This window comes from Conger conger, chromosome 11 (assembly GCF_963514075.1).
Source record: "Conger conger chromosome 11, fConCon1.1, whole genome shotgun sequence".
Classification (NCBI taxonomy): domain Eukaryota; kingdom Metazoa; phylum Chordata; class Actinopteri; order Anguilliformes; family Congridae; genus Conger; species Conger conger.
The window spans coordinates 25,888,822-25,913,540 of NC_083770.1; the positions used below are offsets into that span (position 1 = coordinate 25,888,822).

The 24,719-nt window shown below is 39.4% G+C and overlaps 2 protein-coding genes across 3 annotated transcripts in view; both read right to left on the minus strand.

Moving 5' to 3' along the window:
* Window positions 1-1,180, minus strand: part of bin3 (bridging integrator 3) — a 42,684-nt gene extending 41,504 nt beyond the window's left edge. The window contains exon 1 of the mRNA XM_061260349.1: window positions 1,040-1,180. Within this exon, the coding sequence (XP_061116333.1) occupies window positions 1,040-1,047 (8 nt within the window). The 5' untranslated portion in view covers window positions 1,048-1,180. The remainder of the gene's footprint in view (window positions 1-1,039) is intronic.
* Window positions 1,181-8,027: 6,847 nt separating this feature from the next.
* On the minus strand, window positions 8,028-23,688 carry egr3 (early growth response 3). Of its 2 annotated transcripts, none has more exons than XM_061259320.1 (2): window positions 23,674-23,688; window positions 8,028-11,592 (listed from the first exon to the last, which is right to left on the minus strand). In XM_061259320.1, the coding sequence occupies exon 2, from the start codon at window positions 11,582-11,584 to the stop codon at window positions 10,481-10,483; it is 1,104 nt and encodes a 367-aa protein (XP_061115304.1). In that variant the 5' UTR covers window positions 11,585-11,592; window positions 23,674-23,688; the 3' UTR covers window positions 8,028-10,480. The 2 variants fall into 2 exon arrangements, with proteins under 2 accessions (XP_061115304.1, XP_061115303.1); XM_061259319.1 differs by lacking the exon at window positions 23,674-23,688 and adding an exon at window positions 15,892-16,377.
* Window positions 23,689-24,719: the final 1,031 nt, after the last annotated feature.

A 24,719-nucleotide genomic window follows, 5' to 3' on the forward strand; every position in this document is an offset into this window, starting at 1 on the left:
AGGCAGATGGGAATGCAACTACAAAACACACAATCCAGCATTTGGCCGTCGCCTGGAATGTCGGGAGAAATGGGCCTGCGTTACATGTTGGTTAACTTAGTCATAATTACAGGTTTGATCTTGTTGCTTCCAATTCAACATCACTCTTCCCATAATAGAATAGAACAAGTGAATATTAATTTTAAGACAAAATGTCATTTTAAGAAATTGAAGAGTTTATCCAACTAGTTGTGGAACCATCTTCTCACGGTTTCTACACCTACAATATCATCACTGTATTCAAATCAGATGCAGATGGGTTAACATCTCAGCATGAATAGCATCTGATTTTAAAGGTGCATGTAAATAAATAATAATCTCAGAAACGCAAGCCATTCGAGACACTCGGTCAATGCAATTCCAAATTAGCTAGCAGTTGCTAAGTTAACCCAACTGGCTTGCTAAACTATTTTAAGCTTCCTGCTCCACACGACAAACATGCTATATAGCCTGGGCTAACACATCTAACGAGCCGTTCGTTTCTAGATGATACACAAGCCATTTGAGTCATTCACAAACTCAGTTACATTACATTTAAATATGCAAACGAATTAATTAGCTAGCAAACGACTGATTAACCTGGGCTATGCTAAGCATGGTTATGGACTGCGAACGGGAAGTCTAACTTGCTAGCTACATAGCCAGCTAAGCTTAGGTTACTGACTGGAATTTGTTAGCTAGCTAGCTAGCTAACTAACTTATGGCGTTAGCTAAGCGGATAAGCGTGTCACTGAACGATCAACGATTCCAATAAGAGATAGCTACAACAAACGTAACTGTACAATAATACATTATAGTGTCTAGCGTATACCCACGTAACTGGGAAAGCTATCTGGATGCTTTAGCAATACCAGCCCATACACAGCAAGCTAATAGCAGCACAGCTAGCTTGCTAAACGCCACTGAAAACTTGTGTCAGGGTAACTTGTCAGCTAGCTTCATGGATTGCTCGTGAAATTGTCAAATACCATTGGTAAACCCAAAAACGAAAAACACTCACCAACTCATTTTGTAGGAAACTTTAATCCAATTTCATTCCGGATTTCTTACTTTTTCAAGTACTTCATCTAACAAACTACAAAACGAAAAGCATTCTCTCAAACTGCGTCCAGGAAGTAGAAAAGGTGGTGTTCATCTTGGGGTCATGGGTTAGGGTGATTTAAACTACGGAAAGCGAAGGGGTTCTGGTCACTTTTATTTGTTTGGCAAAACTAGAATAAACAACACAAGTTCATAAAAAAGTGCTTTAGATATATTTTACTTAGGAACATCCATTTTTAAGTATTTGGAATTTGTAAGTTTCTGAAGCTCTGCACTTTTGAATATCAGCTGCAAAAGTATTTTTAAATTTTTGAATGTGCCAATCCTACTCCAGTTTAATCAGGTATTTATTCAGGTATATTAATGTCGTATGTAGCAAAGAATGAATGTGCCTACGAGTAAATATGACATTGGGAACAATTGTGAGACGGATCAACCAGCAAAGGTAAATGAGGAAACACCAAAATCCAGCAATGACCATAGTTGGTAGCATATCCTTGGCTTGCAATAACTGCATCAAGCCTGCAACCCATTGACATCACCAAACTGTTGCATTCTTCTTTTATGATGCTTTTCCAGGCTTTTACTGCTGCCTCTTTCCATTTATTGTTTGTTGTTTGTTGTAGTTTGCATGCTCAATTGGGTTAAGGTCTGACTGACTTGGTCAGTCTAAAACCTTCCCCATTTTCTCCCTAAGGAAGTCCTTTCTTGTGTTGGCAGTGTGTTTTTGGTCATTGTCTTGCTGCATGATGAAGTTCTTCCCAATTAGTTAGGATAAATTTCTCACACAGCATGTTTTTGTAGACTTCTGAATTCATCCTGCTCCTACCATCATGATTTATATCATCAATTAAGATTAGTGAGCCCACTCCAGAAGCAGCCATGCAAGCCCAAATCATGGCACTTCCTCCACCATGCTTCACAGATGAGTATGTATGTTTTCGATCATGAGCAGATCCCTTCTTTCTCCACACTTTGGCCCTTCCATCACTTTGGTAGAGGTTAATATTGGTCTCATCATTCCATAAAACTTTTATGGCTCATCTCTGTTCTTCTTTGCTAATTGTAATGTTGCCTTCCAATTCTTACTACTGATTTGCATCTTGTGGTATAGCCTCTATATTGCTGCTTTCTAAGTCTTCTTTGAACAGTTGATTGAGATACCTTCACCCCTACCCTGTGGAGATTGTTTGTGATGTCACTTACTGATGTTTTGGGGTTTTCCTTCACAGCTTTCACAATGTTTTTGTCATGTTCTCCTTGGTCGACCATACAAATCATGGGTCAAGGCCTATATATTTGGGCTGGTATTGTAGTGTACTCTTGCTTATAATGTGGTTTGAGGTGCTAATATGAGTCTATTTTAATGATATCGCTAAGAGGAAATCCATAGATGGACATTCCATACTGCAGGTGAGATAACAACGATAAGTTACTATAACATAAGGTCCACATGGAGAGTGTAGAGTAGCCTACCAACTGTACTTTTTCAGCCAAAAGCATGCATGCTAGAGTAGGCCCAAGTCTAAAACTGAAATCATACAGGCCAAAACAAGTCTTTGAGTTCCAATCTGGAGAAAAATATATTCATGAATGAACCTGGTAAACCCTGAAAAAGTGTAACTGCAAAGGTTTTCAGGTTTAACTTGCTGCAATTGCTCTCCTTTTGGAATGGTTATTAATATACAGCCTATTTGGACACATTATAGACATTTCTGTATTCATTCATTGTTGTGTTTGTGTAAAAGCATGATAAAACCCTCTGTACAAGATTTATTCATATAACCATAATCAGCACATCTTGTGCTATGATTTCTAAATGTTTCAGTGTAAATTATACCATGCTGTTTGTCAAGACAAAACACATAAAACACGCAGAGATTGTTGATTGTCAGCAACACAATATATTTACTTCTGTATTTTTCATTTTTGATCACAGTGCAAATGGTACACAAATACAACTTTTCATTTTTTAAAATTCAAATGCTTTACGCATTAATAACAAAACATTTGCATTACAACAAACTGAGGATCCAAGTAAACCATGAGGTGAAAAAATCACCTCTGCACAAAATAATGGTAATTATAATACATTTATCATAACAATATTCAGAACTTATTTTAACACATTGTACCTTAGTATAAGGTAATAGGAAAAAGCCATGAAGTAAAAACATCCACAAAATATATAACAAGACCTTTTGTATTCTTTCAAAAAAACAAAACAAACAATTACTTTAGATTCTCAATTAAATATTCCCAAATTTCCTTTTAATTTCTTGTTCAGCATTTGTCCCATTTTTTCATTTCTGTAAACAATATTCGTTTTTTTTACTGCCATGCAAATTCAAATAATCAAGATGCTTTGATCCCACTGGTTGATGCTAAAAATGTTAAGAACCTTTTCGTGCAGCAACATGCAAACAGGAAGATATAATTAGACAATGTTTGGGAAAAAAAACTTCTGAAAACATGGAGTTAGAAATAACCCAAATTATGTAGATATAAAATACAGCACAGCGTTCTATTGAGGTGCATGGCCTTAGAAAGATAAAGACTTCTCAGTATCAACAAATGGTTTCAAATGGCTGACACTTCCCTCTCCAATGTAAAACTTTGGGGCCTAATAATTTCTCTGACCTTTATTTTTCACAATGCTGTAGTTTCAAATGGACAAGATGAGCTACCTGTTATTTGCACATTTACAAGTGTGAGCACAGAGGGAGGTTATGTGAGGAATGTTTACTTTGGTCTTTAATGACCTAGTACAAAAGCGTCTTTGCAGGGAGTAAATTAAAAGAGTAAACACAGACATCAGCACTGTGAACTGGCTAAAGCTGTAATCTGACTGAGGTCACATTTGTGTTTTGTAGCTTCTGTGGAGCCTTCAGGGTATATTGTTCCTAATCACCCAACCCTGCAACCCAATTTGGCACAAACATGGCTGGTTAGCTTGGACTCATGTCCAACGCTGAACAGCCAATAGTCAGGTTGGGACTAAGACATGAAGGCTGAGGCAAGGGGTTGTTCTCTGGGGAGGCCCATCTCTTTTCTGTCCAGAACTTCAAATCCAATAGGCTCTAACCAACCAAATACACATGCTCACTTACACATCACCAAACAGACATGTACACACTAAGCATTCTTGCTACAAGAACAAGAGTCAAGTAATTACTGTATAACGATTAACTCTTAGAGTGCAGGGAGTCTCTGTATGTAATCATGTATGTACTGAACACACAGTGAGCTTAGCTGTAGCTTATTAATCATATCTATTATTTAGCATCACTATTTTGTATAGAATCAAATTTCAGAACAGTATAATAAAACAGCATAAAAACCCAGAATAGCATTGGAATAAATGGTGCTTTTTTTTCTTCAAAGAATGCTTGAAATTTTAATTTCCTTATGTCTTTCTTCAAAAAAACAAAACATAATCATCAACATCATTATTGTTGTCACTGTCATGATTCTAATGCTAAAAAGTCTGATTCACAATCGCTGTATGGCCCTGTGTGGGAAACATCTACCAAACTGTCTCTGCTGTTGGGTATGACCGCCTTCACATGTTGATGAGCCTGTGCGTGCGTGTTTGTCTCTGTGTGACATGGACAGTGATAAATGAGCATTCCTGTCTTTTTCTCCCACCAAAGCCTTGAGTTACCTTCTCAACAACACAGGTACTGAATGACTGAGCTGAATGACTGTCCGCAAAGCTGACTCTGATCTCGCTGTCTAATCATTCATCTTCTACTGTATATTAGCAACAGATATCAGGAGGAGACTGATAAATGGAAAATAATTCAGAAGCTAACGTTCACAAATTGGAAGCACCGTGCAGATGAATCGGCTACTGAGATTTAAAACAGATGTGATGTACGGAATATTATTTCATGCAGTTAACAAAATACTGACAAAGCCCTTGATATTTTTGTATGTCTTTAAACAAAACAACTTGCATATTTGCAGTCTTACTTGCAGTTAGGTTGAAGAAAACAAAATGATAAAACAATGAAAAAACAAGTACTCTGTTTTAATCACCTGCTGTGTGTGCATATGTCATTAATACAGAGGGCGTCTTCTCAGTCACATACGCTTTTTTTGCATCTGTAATTACATGGCAGGTGCTTGTGGTGCCAGACAGAATTATTTTGGCATTTTGCTTTTCTTTTCTGAGAGCAGCTTCCACCCTTTTCTCAAGCCTTAGCTAAACACAGTTTCACTTCCAAAACCAAGCCACATTCCATTCCATAAATCAAAATGCATGCTCTCACCAGCTAGCAGCAAATCCACTGGGCCGACTGTGTGATCAGCGAGATCTGGCCTTGCTATTTATACTGCCAGTGCCTGGCCCCAGCTTCTCCGTCTCGTTTTTGGCTGAATGAGATACAAAGTAAATAAATAAATAAAGACATAAATAAATAAATAAATAAATAAGTAAAAAAAAAAAAAAAAAATGAAGCCAGAAGCTATTCTTCAAGTGGGCTGTAGAATTTGGCCATAAGAGCAGCTGAAATGAAGACATCACAGCAAAACAGAATCGGCTGGAACAGCAATGCAAACCTGGCTTGATAATAGTCAGCATCAAATCTGTTGAGACACTGAAGTTTTACAGATATAGATTATTTTTGCCCTTTCTACCTAAGAGCCAAACCTGCCTCAGCTGCTCAGTATTTTGTCTCCTCAGTACCTCCATGTTCCCTCAGTTCAGTCAGATATGCTCACTAATGTACACGGTTAAAACATGAAAAAGGCAGTGATTCTGCATAAATTCAGGCAGCCATATTTGCAGAGAAATTTCAAATCTTTGCTTAGCTTGAAGCAAATAACAGTGCAGAGGATTGATTTAACATTTCGGATCAATAGAGGCAGTTATTGCTTAACATTTCTTCCCGGCATAAATAGTTGTTATAGGGTGACTGAATTCTGAAAATATGATACCATCTCACAAACAAGAACTAGACAGTTGGGCTTTTCAATCATTTTGAAATTTCTGTTAAATATGCTTTATTTACTTTGAATTTATTTAAATGCAATAACAGTAAAACATGGATTTATATGGCTATGGACTTCTACTTAAATTATTATTATTATTATTATTATTATTATTATTATTATTATTATTATTATTATTATTATATTGCAATGTAGTAATGATTTAAATGGACAATAAACTCAAAGCGATGCATCTTGGATGGTACTCTAATTTTAGTGAATTTGACAGTTAACGTTTTCTGGCGGCAATAGACAGAACTAGGAGGCTACATGCAATAGGCTATGACACTTTTGAAAAGCTAGTGGTTTACATAACCGCAGTAAAACGTGTTAACGTCGAAAATATTGAAGATGCGATGGGTTATTCATTTATCCACTTAAACCAACTGAAAAAAATACTTTCTGGAGCCATCGGGCGTCTAGTTAATTGGAGACAGAATGGAGGCTTGCCAGAAATCGCAACGAAGGAAACCGGTTCACACAAGCGAGGGTAGAGCAGCCTTGGTTACCGAGAATTATGCTGCTTTCATACTTAATAGATTCTAAATAAAAATGTAAATTGTAGCACTTTTATACTGAATAACAAAATAACAACAGTTTCAACGCTTTCATTCGTGCAAAACAAATTACAGATGTGAGCATAATGTGACCTAATGGACTCATGCAGGTTTCCTGCATCAAAGCTGCTAAAAATAAAAAATGTCCGGCATTTTTAAAGAATGGGTATTTTTTGGTGTTTCCAGTTAAAATGTATAGTTCATGAAGGCTGATGCATATCCAGAATCCAGAGAGCAAGAACATTTTGTGAAGTATACACTCACTGAGCACTTTATTAGGCATTTGTTACTGATTTTTATTTCTTGTTGGTCTTCTGCTGCTGTAGTCTATCCACTTGGATGTTTGACGCATTGTGTGTTCAGAGATGCTCTTCTGCATACAACTGTTGTGATGTGCAGTTATTTGCGTTACTGTCACCTTCCTGTCAGCTTTGACCAGTCTGGCCCTTCTCCTCGGACTTCTCTCATTAACAATGCGCTTTTGCCGACAGAACTGTTGTGCGTGAAAATCCCAGAAGATCAGCAGTTTCTGAGATACTCAAACCACACCCTGTCTGGTACCAAAAATCATCCTACGAATCTTATTCTTAGATCACAGTTCTTCCCCATTTCTGACATTTGATCTGAAAAACAGCTGAACCTCTTGACCATGTCTGCATGCTTTTATGCATTTAGTTGCAGCAACATGTGTCGTGTGTAGGAAACGACAGAATTTTTCCTACACATGATTGGCTGATTAAATATTTGAGCTGTAACATTCTCAGACATTCATTGAGATGCTGGCCCTCCATTCAACACAAATGTCAAGCACACAACATAACGACTGAGACTAAAACACTAGATACACCTGAACCCACTGAAAGGAGTCACAATGGTGTGATGGAGCATTGAGCACAGCGTAGCAAGGTTTTACATCTTATAGTAAGATTTATTTTTGTCAATTTCAAAAGAAATCTCCACAGGCCTTACATGCTGAATGTGTGTGCCTAGATTATGTGGGGGAAAAACAGACACAGTATTTATGTGGCTGTCTATCAATAAAAGAATCAACTAGCCTGTTACAAGAGTAATGTGAAGATGGTCACAGGGGATCGTTTTGTAATCGTCCTAGGAATTGACTATTATACTCACAGAATGATTCGCGTTATATTTTTGAGACTAAGTGGTCAGAGCAAAAATCAGCAATGTTCTCTGGATATTTACGAAAAAATGTGCATGTGCAGACAGAGGGGGACATTGCATGCATTTGTCCTTGACCTCAGACATGTCATATTTCATATGCATGTATATTCCCATGTGCAGAACGGAAAGCTGCCAACTAATGTACTATAACGTATCTCCCATGACAGAAAGGCCTGCTCTTAAAGAAGCATGCAATTAAAATACACAAAACAGTTTTTCAAATATCTTTTTTGTTTATTAATTTTATAAACACCTCATTCAGTGTCTCCAGGATTTTTTAAAATCCTTTTTATATTTACATCACGTAAAACATTTGATATTTTAAAAATAAAAGAAATGGAGAACGCACCATGTGCGACACTGTCTCAATGCTCCTCTCTGGGCTGTACAGGGCTGTCCATCCCCCCGGCTGTAAACACAGACAGCTAACTTCTCTGCGCAAACAGTCTAATCACCATAAAACATTCTGTACTGTATATACAAATAGTCTGCTTCATCAAAAAAGAAAAGCATTTTAAGAAATCCTCTGTATAAACATTCAGTCAATTTTGTTGTGCTTGCGTATATAATTTATATGTATAATATATACTATATATTATACATACATATTCACACATACACACACACTCACAACATTTAATACTGAAGACAGCTACTGCGCTTTTTACATTCTGGGTATAAAAGATGTAGTAATATATGTTAATTTATTTCTGTACAAAATTTCTCAATCCCTCAGTTATATGTTTCAAATCTCCCATCATGTTTCCAGTATGAATTGTAACCGTGGCGATACGATACTTTTAAAAATCGAGTCCCATCGCACTGTGTTTGAAGCTTGGAGTGGTATGCAAAATATTTGAACAGTTCTCATTGAAACAAGGTCTCACTAGGCAGGCATATAGCTGGCAGGCTTCAGTCAACAGTTACACATGTAAAGGCTTTAAAATCCAACCCTTGTCATATTCAGAAATGATGTTGGTTTACAATAGAGCGGCAGAGGTTCTATTTTCAGACAGCATATGAAGGTGATATTAAAAAGCATATGTCAGTACAAGACTGGCTATGTAACAGCATTTCATCAAGACCAAAACCAGATATTAAAAAAACAAACAAACAAACAGAGCAACACTTTTGTTTGTAAAACGACATCTTATACATTCAAAATGTTTATGTGTCATTATTTTCCACTGTTCTCTGCTGGTCTGACAAGAATTCTCAGTTGCATCCACACTGCATATATTTACAGTGGAAGTTTAATAGCATTTTGTTTATAGATTTTTGTGATGCACCTTGTAAGCTATGATACAGTGAGATATTTTTTTAAATATCCATCTTATTCAATTGTATTTGCTTTACTCAAAGATAGCTTGTGCACATTATCATTCAAAACCATAAGCATTTTACAGTAAGGACAAAAGAGAAATATCAAGCTCTTCCATTTCAAAGATACACGTGTGAGCTAAAACAATAGCAATTTGCCACAACAGCCACTATCTTAACATTTGAACAGCAAAGAAAACCAGCGTTCTGACATTTTGAAATCGGGCCGCATGGAAATCAGATGAAAGGAAATTATTTCCTGTCTTAATCAATGCTGATGTATTAAACAAATAGCATTTTGTTATTGACGGATGGTCTGCAAGTGTTTAATTAAGACAGAGTCTTCCCCCTGCCAAAGTACCCCATCCTCATTAGCATGCTTCACTTTGTTTCATATTAATGTTGGACTGCCCAGCAGTGGTAAATGGACGTGACACTCCTTTGGGAAGTATGTATTGTAGCTATGTAAGGTTAAAACTACATCAGGGTCCCCTGCCTCTGTAGTAGGCCTGGCATTGGACAAATGACACAACACAAAGAGCCTTTGAATACTTTAAGGGTGAAGGCAAACAATTCAGCCATGTAATGAACACCTGAAATGCTATTCATATACCTGAAATTTTTGCTCAATCCCAGCACAATTCAGAAATTAATTTGGCCACCACACTCTATTTTTGGCACATTCTGTTGTACAGTAATTATGTATATAAAAACATTACAGGTTTAACAGGAAGATAGGCAAACCAAAGTGCAGCAAATAAGGTATCATCAACAGTAAGCAAACACTATCCATTGTACTGTTAAAACAAACAGACACATAAACAAAAATACCAAATAACCCTGACATAACCAAGAACAGCTCACTTGATTTCACAAAGAGCTGCATAGTAAATTCTGCCTATTTTAGCCAAACCTCAGCCTAACCCTGGCCTGATATCCCGCCTCATTCCAGGTTCAAGGAGGATCTTTACAGATTCAGGAAACAAAAACTGCTGGAATTTCGATCTGCAATTCCACAATTGTTTAACACAGCCTCACAGAAGTACCACGGAGGAAGGGCCATCCCGCTCCTCCGAGCGGCAGCTGGGCCTTCCAGCCTCTCTGTGCTGCACGGACGGAACCGATTCTCTCCCGCTTCCCCTCGAATCTTAAAACAAAAGAGTCCATCGTAAAATGAAGGGAAGGGCTTCCCATCTGGAAACAAAAAGGCAGAGAGAGGGACAGAGAGAGACAGGGAGAGAGAAACAGAAAGAGATAGCATGGGAGTCCTATATCTTCTCATTGTGAAAAGCAGGCCTCTCCTTTTTTTTTTCCAGTCTTGTCTTAGGCGCTGGCGTGGCCGGTTGCTAAGCGCAGGTGGTGACAGTCATGATGGTCCCGGTGCCGCCGCCCGTGCTGCCACAGGAGCTGGGGGGGGAGCTGTGGCTGCTCCCGGCCACCACGCCGGCCTTGTCCACCAGCTTCTTCTCCTTCTGCTTCAGGTGCACCTTGGCGTGCCGCTTGCGCTCGTCGCTGCGGGCGAACTTGCGGCCGCAGAAGTCGCAGGAGAAGGGCTTCTCGCCCGTGTGCGTGCGGATGTGGGTGGTCAGGTGGTCGCTGCGGCTGAACGAGCGCATGCAGATGCGGCACTGGAAGGGCTTGTGGCCCGTGTGGATGCGCAGGTGACGCGTCAGCTCATCCGAGCGCGAGAAGCGCCGGTCGCAGTTCTCCGCCGGGCAGGCGTGAGGTCGCTCGTGCACGGGGGTCTTGCTGGGCCGGTTGGGGTACTTCCGGGGCCGGATGGGCTTGAGGGTGAGAGTCTGGGGGGGCTGGTGGTGCTGGGCCGCATGCTGCTGCCCACCCATGAACCCCGGGTGGATCTGCTGCTTGTCTTTGAAGGCCCGGATGGTCTCCAGGGGAGTGATGGGGGGAGGGTTGACGCGGATGGGGTCCATGGTCTGGAACGGCTTGTGCTCCATCACGCCCACCTCCCCCTGGTGGTGGAAGAGGTTATAGTCGGGGATCATGGAGAAGAGGGTGCTGTCCATGGAGGGTTTGGAGGTGGTGTGGTAATCAGTGCCGGGGTAGGGCAGTGGGGTCGTTGTGGTGGCCGGGCTGTGGTGGAAGGAGACCTGGTCCTGGTACATGTCACTGCAGGTGGAGTAAGGGGGCAGCGGAGCTCCGTACACCTGCTCCATGTCTGACGACTGGCCGGCCATGGAGCCCCCGGAGGAGCTGGTCTGGGTGGTGATGGTCCCGGGAGATGGGGACACGCCCAGGATACCGGCGCTCACCAGGCTAATGATGTTGTTGTCCGAGCACCAGCCTGAACCCCCTATCCCGCCAGAGGGAGGTGCGTCAAAGGCAAACTTCCCCAGGTAGGTTACTGTCTGTCCGCTGCGGTTTGGTGGGAAACTCGAGCTGTACTGGAGCTCGCCAGTGCCTTTTTCACTTCCCATCCCCAAATCCATGATATTATCTGGACAACAGGGAGAGATAAAAGAGTACAAATGGTCAACAAGCAAACATGCACACTCAGCCATTCAACTAAACCTCCAGAAAATTCCTAGACATCTGTATCTCATGGGAAAGTATGTATGAATTATCTATGACAAGAATAAAGATAACAATAATCAGCCATATAGTTCGCCATACTTTTCTCACATATTTTCCCATAGAGATTCTGTGTTCTTAAACTGACCCTTGAATTGAAAGGCAGTTGTAGCCTTCTGTTTTCTTCAAGCTGAGCTTCAATGCATATTTCTGCTAATGATCACCAGAAAGAAAGCAAAAATCCTTCCAAAGCATTAGAGAATTTCAATGATTTTCAGTCTACAAAATACGACTGCAGAAAGACCTCTGAGTACGTCTCCTGACTTCAGCCAAAGAAACAGCTAACAGTGCTGTGGAAGTGTCCTCCCTCAATCTCTATGAGTTCTCGCAAATCAGAGTCTAAGCACCCCCCTCCGATCCAGTCACTGCACTTCCTGCAAGGGGACAGGCGCACTCCAGCGAGAGCTGTGATTCCTTCACAATGGGGTGCCATGCAGACACCACTGCCACCATTCTGTACAATACTTTTTTGTCTCCAAGACTCAAAGGAAAAGGTAGTTTTCCAGCCAGTAAAATTATTTAGCCCAAGCAATTGAACATTTCAGCTTCTTATCTAATAGTATGAGAAAAAAACAGCATTATTCATTTGAATAAGAGCTTTTGGTTAACTTAACACTGTATGGAATTAATCTTCTTTGGACATACAAAATCAGAAAAAAACAACAACTTGAGCCAGCCCGGGGAGATTTTGTTTAACCTTTTACGATATTCAGTGAAAATATTGTTTACAGATACACGTCTCTTTCTGCAATCTGCCCTGATGACAATGCTTCACTTTATATGCTCTCACATTAAATATCTTGAAGATTCAATGCACTTGGGGGTTGATAGTGTGGAACTTGAATTATACAAATTCAATTATATCATAGGAATACAGGGCGCCCCTTTGTTTGTAAGATTTTTACAAGTCTTTTTTTTTTCACTCAACAGATTACAAAATCCACAAGTCAACAATTGCCAAAAAGCCAATATATTGCATTGCAGTATATTTGACTCTGACAGCACTCATAATCCAGGCGGGGTAATTACTGTCCGCGTATTGAAGCTTGTCTAAGTGGAAAGCAGAAGGAAACAAACTGAACCACAATTACATACAGTGTACAAATATATTAATGCCTACATGATCTGCAGACCTGACATTCCAAAAATGTACATTTTGTAGCATTTTTGACTCGTGACCAAACAAAGAATTTCAGGCAAGTAAACATATTCATGTTTAGGTATGAATATGTTAGCCCAGAAACTATTGCACAATTTAAAAATGCGTTATGTACACCTTGAATATCCTTAGTTTGAAAATGTTCATATATGTTAATAGGACATACAGGCAATTCTAATTGCACTAGCCTAGGGAGTTTTATTTAACCTCAAAAGAAACTAGTATGCATCATGTGCAGAAATATTAGTAATGGATTAGTAATGGAATTTCAGCACTTATTTGCGTAGTTTATAAGGCAATAATTTAGAATAGACCAGTTGGCTTTTTCATTCTTTCAATTGAACTATTTTTGATACTATATGTAGTAAATATTACACATTATTATGACTCATGCGTCTTAGTATTTACCACAAACTTGTTCCTTTTTTTTCAGTCCTCCTTATAAATGGGTGGATTGTCAATGCCATGAGAAACATATATGTGCCATATGTACCAGCTACATTCATACCCATATAGCTGCTACATATGTATATATAATGAACACAACATTTAAAATGACTCATATATTGGATTGAGAACTGAATGGCAACATATTTGAACAGTACATTCTGATAAACACAGCAGGGGTCAAAAACCTTACCAGCACATTCACAAATAAACAATAGCTTAATAGACAGCAAAAATAAAGGAAGACTTCTGTCACATAGCAGAATTACTGTTTGGTATGACTGGGACTGGCTGACCCCACAATATGGTGGCCAAACCATCATATTTTCGAAATCTAGTTTTTTCCAAAAAACTCGACATATCACATGAATTGATTACACAGGTTACAGGCCTCTTTTAAAATAAAATTACATTATTTGTGAATTGCTATTCAAAATGGGGAAACAAAATAACTTGAAAATTGAACACAGTGAAGTACTTGCATCTGCGTCTAAGTATTGATTACTTACGTATATACTTTATATAGGCTATACATTGTCAGTGGGGATAATTACAGAAAACGTTTTACTTGGACTATAGCATCATACTGGTCTAGTTTACCTCGAATGAAAATAATAATCAATAGGACATTACTGCATTACTTATACATGCGCAAATCAAGGAAATTACGAGAGCTATACCAGTCAATACTGACATTATGACCTTTGTCAATTTCTGGAAAATGTCTTGTGGCAAATACTATTCGTTTTTTGTAACGACAAATGATTTTGGGTTTGTGAATCTGAGACATTTAAGAAAATGTTGATACACTTTGCAGGTACAAGTGTATGCACATTATAAAACTTTAAACAGATGTATTGTTGTTACTTACAATGGCTGTTATGTCTTTCCAATACAGCTTGAGACAATACAGGTTCATGGTACCTGCAGTACTTTTTACCACTCCTAACAGACTGAAATTAGTGCGAATTTAGCCTAACATTCCCTATCATTGGAGAGGGGTGATACAAAGGGGTTCGGGGATTTGCTTCTTCGTTTCAGTGTGTTTCTTTATTCATGTAGCATTTTTATATAAATAAACACAATAGTTTTTAAGCACTTTCCCGTTTGCACGACAGGACGTTTGAGGTTGCTGAAGTTTTGGATTCTCCGTCATTTAATTGGATTCTAAGAATATTGTCTTGTTTCTTTTTAAATTATTATCTTTTTTTCAAGCCTGAAACTCAGGAAATTGTCAAAGTTGAAGTTAACAATGAGCAAATAGTAGACTACTCGAAGCAGATTCAAGTCCAGCAAACGTTTCTTTAATTTAAGAACACAAAACAAAATACGGTTCGCGTGTAATGAACAACACTGAAGTTGCTGTTTGCTGACACGTTGTTATCATGCTAATACAAAACAAAATTTGAACTTACTTGAACAATAGTCAATTTCCAAGTAAGGACAAACAAAACATCGTTTGTGTTGCTTTTGTGTGGCAATCCAATATAATTTACACTGTATCCATATCGTAGTTATCACATGTTGTACGTTAATACAGTAGGCCCATTATCCAAATTGTATGTGTCTAAAGCGTGGCTCTTAAGTTTGAATTGGACTTACCGCCCGCGCCGATAGAACGCCCACTAAACTGCACAGGAAGGAGGGACGGGTATCAGAAAAAAATAAAGTCTCAGAGGTGAGAACAGCCGTGGTGTATCAATGCGTAATGCTAAGTGGAATTAATATTTTGGGACAGGCTGAACATTTACACTGCTCTCGGGGAAAATGGCAGTTTATGCTCTCAGAGACCAAGACTATTTTAGAAACTCTGCTTTGTGTGAATAAACCAGGCTAAATGTAAACCACATTCTGCATTTCGTTATATTGGACTTGTCACTGACTGTGTCTTTGTTTGCGTGTATGTTGCCATCATCACATATGTTCAAAAAGACAATTCAGTGTTAATGTGACCCATACAAGAGGTTATGGAAGAGAAAATGTGACTGATTCTCGGCGTAATCACGGATAGCTATAGATTGAGTTGCAGACAGAATTCGTTTTTGCAATGATCGGTTAAAATGACACACGCTGCAGTTGTGTGTGCTTTGTCAAAATGTAAATTACGAAAAACAATGAATGCGAACGACAAATTAAGGGGTTAATACTGAGAATTTAAAAGATGTTGTAGGAAGATAAAGTGGCCTATCTGTCAAATTTGAAATGCCAGGGACTGCGGCAATGTGTTGTTACACAATTTGAAGAACGGGATAGCTACACCAATACCAATGTTGCGGTGGTAAAATGTAGTCAACTATAAACTTGTCCAATTGAACATGTCATCTAATAATTAAACAAAGTTATGTCTAAATGTGTTTAGTCTACAATATCGCGAATTAAATGTGTGCGCAGCACACGCTGGAGCGCAAACAGGTGCCTGATACAGAGACGCGCTCTCTCGAAACAACTGTTGCCTCCGCGCACAGCTGAGACGCCTACAGTAGTTACAGTAAAGCGGTACAGCGAGCCATGGACATAACACGCAATTTTCGCAGTGTTTGTAAAATATTTTAGCCTTACCTGTATTCATCTGAGAGTAGTGTGAAATAGAATCCGTGCTGGTGAAAATGTTCATAGACATAGACGTAGGAATTTCCTCTTCGGGGTAAAGGCTTTCAGGAATGTTTATTAAACTGCTCATCGTAAGAGGGAGCTTCTCCGCTAGTTTCCCTGTCATAGCAGTTATTCAGTCTGTCATAAATGGCAACGTATTGGTATCCGTACCGATACGCCAAATTAGTTTTTTAAATGACAACACTGTAGATTGCGGTCAATACGATTACTTGGAGAGAACAGAGAGAAAAATCCCAGGTATGTTGTTGTATCCACGATAAGTTCCCGACAAATGCAACGCTGATTTATCTTGTTTGTTCACGAAATGTATGTTGACAGGAAATTGTTTAAAAGTTAATTTGCTGAGAAAATATTCGTTTGCGTGTTGGGATTAGTTGATCGTCTGAATAAATGAAACGGTGGCGTTGGCTGCGCAAGTGGAGCGCAGCTCGATGTATTGCTCAGACAGGGAACTCCAACGCTTACTGGTATTAAATAGGGGGACGGAACAACTTTGTGACGTAGATGACCATTTAAGGATACACAAAGCTAGATGGCACACTATACGTCACCAATGGAAGCACCTCATAGTGGAACATTAGAGTCGGTAGCAGGAAGACGGTCTGAAACAACTGAGCAGCTCTCGGGAGCAGAGCTGCTGCCTGCAACGATCCGCTAAGAGACTTATTGTTTTCCGTTTTCACTGTATGCATTGTATGCACCTACCTTGCACTGTATTGTACGTTTCATTCCGCGGCGATACTCGATTGCCTGTCGTAGCCAGTAATTTAATCTACGCGTGATACGGTGTTCAGTTGCACCCAAGTTATCGCACCCAAGGCGAAAGTCGATTTAGAAGCTATAGGATATAATGTGGCCGTGTGTTAGGGACACGCGTCCTGCTTGCGAGCGAAGAGCAGGAACAGCAGCGTAATGCCGAACATGAACTTCACGGACTTTACACTTCGCCTTCGTTGTAGCGTATTGAACAGTAGCAACATATTTCCACCGTAAAGCAACTGAAAACTAAGCAATAAAACTGGAAGGGAACTTTCTTTTTCTTTTCTTTTTTACAATCGTCTAAATATTCCACGTGACCTAATCGAATGTGCTCGTGAAACTAACAATACGATAATTTAGTGCGTTTTATCAGGACAAGTTGGAAATAATAAACCTGTGTGCTTGGAGCTATATATAGGGAAACATTGACAAATACATTATTGAAATTTTAGAATAAAAAGTGTTTAGTTGTAACCAAAGTCAATTATTTCCCTTAACTACACTCCCATGAAAGTACAAAATAAAAACTTAAACCTTCTTGGCTGATTCTAAGTGCATATAGAATGCGTACAATCACTCAGATTTTATTGTCACTATCTACCATTGTTCCTTTGAAGAAGTAGGTCTACACTTTCTTAAAACATTATCAAAGGATAAGAGCGTCTGGATAAAAGCGTCTGCCAAATGCCATTAATGTAAAATGCAGCCTAAAAATCTTCCAGAGCCTCAAATCTCCCCACCCATATGTGCATGGTAGCAGCAAAATGTGTTTATTCTTAAAATATGTTTTGCACTCCAGTTATCTCAAGGTGTACTTGCATACACATTTCCTAAGTAGGCCTATATTTATAGATGCTTACAAGGATGCATGTTTGTAACTTTAATAATTGATATGGTAGGCCTATAGCCTATGCCTCTCTATAGCCTACGTTCTTAGCTATAGCTAATATGCTGCTTTTCTGACTGGACAGCATGCATTTGACGACTGGATCAGAATGAATAAACAAGCTAAATAAATGTATTTGTTAATAATAAATTATTGTGTGCTGTCAAGGCTTGGCTGTCAAAGGGGACCTGGCAGCTTCTGTGGGAATATGCCACAGCTGCTTGATGCCTTGGCAGACCGAGCTGAAATAGCACTAGCAATACTGCAACTACGACTACCATGAATACCGCCACTACTTTATATCCACAGTTATTACGGCTAACACTACTGCTGGAGCATGCGACAGTGCTGTCGGAATGGTAGCTTTTTACGTTCATTTTGACCATACAAGCAAAATGTCTTTAGGGGTGGAGCTCAGCCCCACCAATCAGCTTTCCCCAGACTTTTTAATTCCACTTTGTACTCATAGTGACCTGTACTCAATGCAGGTACAAGATGTGCTAACTCCAAGGGCCAGCCAAATAATGGGCAAGATCAAATCTTAATAATAGTTTTTACAGTAAAAAACGAAGTTTCCAGAAAATAATAATCAACAGCCATTTATCAAGTCTCCAGAAATCAAGGACATAAAAAATAAACACGTGCTGCAATATCAGGGTCAAAGTGAATAAGTGTTTTATACATTAAACTGTTGTCGAAAGGAAATAAATAGCATGTATTATTGGTAAATATTGGATGGGCACATTTTATTTACGACACACAAAAACACAAAGTGGCTACCACCCACGCATAGCGGCTCAAACGGAATTCACCTGGGCGTGGAAATATTCAGCGAGGGCACCTCTTTCGAATCATTCATAGTTCACTGACAATCTAATTTCCTGATATCAAGCATTCCGAATGTCTCTATTCCCTTCCCATACTCTGTAGCATTTCAATCTGAGGTCATAATCCTTTGGCCCAGTCAGAGTAGGCTATTGCAGTACGGAATGTAAAAAAAACAGTCCACGCTATTCAATAGGTTCCCTTGATGGCGAACTATCAACCCACACGCTCGCCAGCAATGTTTACAAGCAAAACGATTTAAAAACGTCCGTCCGTAAATAAATAAAGTGAAATGCAGTTGGCGCAACAGCACTGCAGTGCAAAGACCGTAATTGCCTAACTTAATCGCTTGTAGATATTGCAAACCCTCCGCGGAACCGCAGACTTTGGCTCGCGCACCGAGAGCTGAGCACCAAACGCGCGACTGAAGTGGAAACTCCAAATAAGGCATTGATCCGGCGCCGCCCCTTGCTGTCTGTATTTGGTTAGCAAAGTTCCGGTTAAGCAAACTGCAAAGTGGAAAAGAGATCGGAACCCACAGCCATTAAAGGAACCGCAGAGGGCGAGACGTCATGGATCCTATTTCACCAATTTAGAAACCAGAGTGAGAAAATATCTTATCTGTTTCTTTTGAAAATAATACACTCACAAGGGAAGTTTGTAGTTATTGACTGTGTTGCTTAACTTGACCAATTATAGCACAAGGGGAAATCCACCAAAGTTTGAGGCTTGGAATGGTTACAGCGACACTGACAAAATATTTACAATAATGATAATAATAAAAGCTATCCATCTCACGGAGAACTTTCTTTCTTTTCTTTCTTTGTGAGGACTATTAGGAAAGTGCTATCAATGGGCAGCACCCAAAATGTTGATACATGCTAAATGAAGACCAAATAAGACACACATTGAGACAGTGTATATTTCAATGCATATTCAAAAAGTTTAATTCCTCAAATATAGTTTTAGTATGGCTGGACATTATGTCTCGGGTAATCCCTAAAGGCGTCTGCGGGCCTGAGACAGTACTGTGAATACAGTTCCTCCCCTCCTCTTCGAGCAGAACTAAACCGAGAGAACCCAGAAATGAGGATAAGAAGTTAACACAGCCGGGAACCCTCTGTTCCTGAACAGCCACAGGAAATAGATGCTGCAGTGCAAAGTGATTAGATCACCCCGTTGACACTAGTTCCCCTGTCACTCCAGTTTTCACTCACAGCCAGTCTTGAAGACTGGCACTGTTCAGTTAACAGCTAAATATTATAAATATGGCATCTATCATATAAACTTCTAATCGTTCATAAAAATATCTTGAACTTGTGAGAATGTCATGCCACTTCTCAGTACTGTTAATGGATGTATTAACTGTATTTGCCACTTAAAACATGTACTGGAGGTTGCCACCACCCAACCGCACCAGGCTTATTCAGCCACACATGATAAGACCCATTGGTGTTAACATTAAGATTTCCCTGAAAGACACACTGTCTTTAAGAATGCACTGTGTGGGAGACAGTGTGACTCATACTGGGTGTTCTGGGGCTTTGATAAACAGAGCTCTAAGGGGTCCCCCGAGGCTCATATCTCAACGCAAACTGGTGGCACAGACTGCAGGTGAGCCAGGGGTAAAGAGGCACATTTGTATATGGGGATTCCTCTAAAACCTAAACATAGAGGTCAGGTGGTAATTAATCACAGCTCACTACAGTTGCGTGATCAGAGTGCAATGAGTGTAGGCCTATGCTCTTTTCAATGAACAAATTCAATATACCAATATACTAATATATACATTAAAGTTTCCTTGTCATCAAAGTTAACCCTCCTTCTTTTAACATTTATTCTTACTGTACTTCATTGTTAGATAAAAATAAAGTGAAATTGTGGTTTAATAGTTATTAAACATGGTCTCAGAAGGGTCTAAGCACATTTCCACAAATTATAAAATACATAAAACAATAAAATATAAGCTTTTTGTAGCCAGTGAACAGATCATTGTGAATATTCCCAATAATTTAAAGCCAGGACACCCAGCTCAACAATAAGATTGAAAAAGTTTTGATTTAGCGTGAACAAATTCCTATTAAATCCATTACTTTCACATATGACAAAGGAGTACAATCAAACTGAAATTCAAATTCAGTCCCTAATTACAATTAAATGAAAGATATTTGGGTCATTTAACATTAGTGATGTATTAAAAAGAAGACTGGGGTGATATTCTGCCAATATGCAGTCCAATATAGCAGCAAAAGCGCAATTACATTACATACAGTGGCTCTGAACAGCTACACAGTTGATATACTCCATTACATTTTTTTTTCTAAATTGGCACTGTGTACACTGCAATGAATCATACCAATAACCAATAATCCCATTCATCTTTTAAATACGTCTCAGAATATTAGCCTTTAAGGTCTTTTTAATAATATTCTGCCGAAATACCTCTATCAATATTGTTTTTAGTACAGCAACACCTCTTCATTGATGTAAAATAGACCGCAGTTTGAACAATAAAGTCAACAGTATTTACGAGAGGCGTGGGAATTCATCATGGCGGGGCTCCATTAGTCTTGTTGGACCAAATCACACTCAGCCCCCTGAGTGCACAAAGCGATTAGCTGGAGCAATTCCTCACATCATGGCAATGAAATTTAAAGAGTATCATAATTTCTAACTTTTTTCTGCGAGCATGAGCTAATTCCTCTATAATGCTCTTTCTGATATGGACACTTGCCGTTTCCAACACCACATGAGAGCACACGTTTGATGTACAAAGATGTAATGAAGATATTTGTGTGAACATTACAGCATGTCTATACTTATAAATAGAAGTCCGTCTTCGGAAGGTGTGCATACTCATTCCAGGAAGTGGTCAACACAAGTGGAAGGTGATTTCACTCTGTGTCCTTCCTGTTGAAATGCAGAACAGAGAGGGAATTCCCTTTGTACCGGGAAAAGGTGTGAAACGTGAACACTCTCATCGTCAGAACTCACTTTATAAAATGCCAGGTACGGCGGTGTATCTTATAAAGATGAAATGCCATTAGTACCCAATATGGTAAATGGTTGGCATTTATATAGCGCCTTTATCCAAAGCGCTGTACAATTGATGCTTCTCCATTCACCCATTCATACACACACTCACACACCGACGGCAATTGGCTGCCATGCAAGGCCCCAACCAGCTCGTCAGGAGCATTTGGGGGTTAGGTGTCTTGCTCAGGGACACTTCGACACAGCCCGGGCGGGGGATCGAACCGGCAACCCTCCGACTGCCAGACGACTGCTCTTACTGCCTGAGCCATGTTGCCCCCTAACAAAGTGCGCACTATCCCTGCATACTCTCAGAACAAAGTACACACTATCCCTGCACACTATCCCCGATATGCATGCTACTTCCCCTCAATCTTCAGATTGCAATCAGGACACCAAAGTCTGCAGTGCAACCGTCCTAGTTAAGTGGAGGCAGGTGTTTCTGGTGGTGGGTGGGCTAGGCTAGGCTCAGCCCTGGAAACCCTAACATGCCTAGCCTGTTACATCACCTGGCCTGGAGCCTGCCTCCGAGTTTACTAACAGGGATTCCGTGGAAGCAGTCACAGGCTCAAGATGGTTATCAGGATAATTTGAATAGAGTGTGGAAAAAATTCAGGGTCACTATGGGTATTTAATCAAATCAGTTGTCTTTTTTCCATCTGCACAGAGGCCAGTTCAAATGGCTGTTCCTTGTTGTTATTGTATCCGAAGGCAATGTACATTACTTATTCCTTACCGGAAAGGGTTATTACAAGATTATATATATATAAATGAAACTATAATGAAATGATAGCCACTGTACTCCAGTCATCATGAGAGAATTTGATATTAAAAGGACAGTATATGAGTTCTCTCCACATTAGTTTTATAGGACTGAAGAGTTAATGCTATAGGAGATAAAATAAAGAATCATAAAACAAAGAATCAATAATAAAATCAACAGCAAAGGCCTTGTAAAGTAACTGGCAAAACGGTTCCCGAGGGGACATACAGGAAACAAAGGTGTAATTTCTACAGTAATTACAATACCTCACTATCCTCACTTGGAGTAAATCTGACCACCTGTGCTGCCATATTAAAAAAGCGATTCACAGTTTACAGCTTGAAAACACCAGCCAGGGTACAATTTAAGCCTTGTGTGTGTCAATACCATGCGATGTTAAATGGCAAAGGACAAAAGCCTATTCTTATCATGCCAACCCATCACTGTAAAGTGGGACTGTAGATGCAATGGCAGGGAACACAGTGAGGGAAACTCCATAATATCAGTGGCTGGTTTGAGACAGTGGGCCGGCCCAAACAGCTACCCCGCCCGCTCAGCCCACCTCCTTCCCCACCTCCTTCCCCACCCCTTCCATCTGTCACAGACAATTCCTGCTCTGTGCTGCGAGAACAACAGATTATGTTTTTCCAGGAGCATTGTGTGAGTGTCTGCGAACGTGCCTTCTATTTTTGATTGACTGCATGCAAGGACCACGATAGACTGAGAGACCTGAAATTTTGCAGTGAGACAGAAGTCACATCTTTCACTGGTCACACTTTCCTACTGAGCTGCAGGATATGAAGTGAATTTTGAATTTGAATTTAAAATGGTAAAAGGTAGAGAGGAGGCCTCTTATTTAATTCAGGCAAAGGGTGGCACTTTTGGTTTCACTCTACTCTTAATACTAAATCTAAATGAGCCGTTTAAATAATGTACCGTATCACCGAAGATGCTTATTTCATATTAAAGAAGAAGAAAAAAAAAACTTACCAATAATCCTTTGCACAAATTAAATCACAAAATACCGTTAGGCAATTGAAGAAATTATGCCGCTTCACTTTAATTACATTTACTTTGAATAAATTAAACAGTTATTAAATACTGTTCTCGTATCATCAAGGGACATAGATACTGGCTTTATAAAAATGCAATACACAACACATCAGTCTTTTGAACCACAACTGGCGCACGTTATTTCTCAAGATTTGACACTGAATTATAAAAGCTTTTCAATGCCACAGAGGGTTAAGAATTTATCTTTCCCCCTGCTGACAAATGGCTTGTAAAGTGAAAGTGAATTAATGTATCATGCTGTACTCAGTGAGATTACCCAACCAAACAGTCATCTCAGTGTGTCTAAGGTGGTTACTCACTGCACATTTCAGCCGAGTGCAGCAGTACACTGTAGTGTGAAAAGAAGCAGTGCCTGGATACAGATATTTCAGAGGACACACATGCTTACCATCGCTCTCTTGAACTGAACAGATGATGCTGCAGAGAAGGAGTAGGCATACAAATATGACAAATTTAGATAAACAGTTTTTAACCCCAACCCATGAGAAATTCCTCATAAGAGTAATTAATTATTAACTCAAAAAATCCAAAGGCATGTTAAAAAAACACAGGCATTAACTTAAGTTCCTAAAACAAATCAATGATAAAATAAATTCCAGAGGCTGATCCATGGCCTAAGAACAAACGCAACTGTGTCATGACTATTCTGGAACAAATATGATTTATTAGATATATGTGTATCTGCATATATGTATACTTTATTTTGTGTATTCTGCATGCACACTCACCAAACACTTTATTAGGTATTTATGACTTTTTTTTTATTTTTACTTCTACTGCTGTAGCCTATCCACTTAGAGTTATGATGTGGTGTGTATTCAGAGATGCTCTTCTGCATACCACTGTTGTAATGTGTAGTTATTTGTGTTACTGTCACCTTCCTGTCAGCTTTGACCAGTCTGGTCATTCTCCTCGGACATCTCATTACCAAGGCATTTCTGCAGAATTGCTGCTCACTGGATTTTTTTTTTTGCACCATTCTTTGCAAGACTAGTGTGTGTCAAAATCCCAGTAGATCATTTTACATGAACATTAACTGAAGCTACTGACCCTTATGTACACGATTGTATGCACTGCCACACAATTGGCTGATTAGATAATTGCATGAATAAGTAGGTGTAATAAAGTAAAAATGTTAATAATAAAGTGTATATTACCTGTATTCAAAATAAAATTTGAGCAATCAGGAAAATATGAAGATGACAGATGTAAGGAACAGTGGGTGAAAGGGGAGGTGGAGACTCCTGGTGTATTTCTGGTGTCTTTACTGTTTTGGCCTTGATTTTAGAATCACATTTCTTTTGTTTGTACTGAAAGGCATGCAATACAACAACTGCAGTTCAAACAAAGCAGAGCTTTGCCTCGTCTTCTCCATCACCTCCTACTGCCTGGCGTCCCATTGCTGGCTGACCCACACACACTCAAAATGCACAA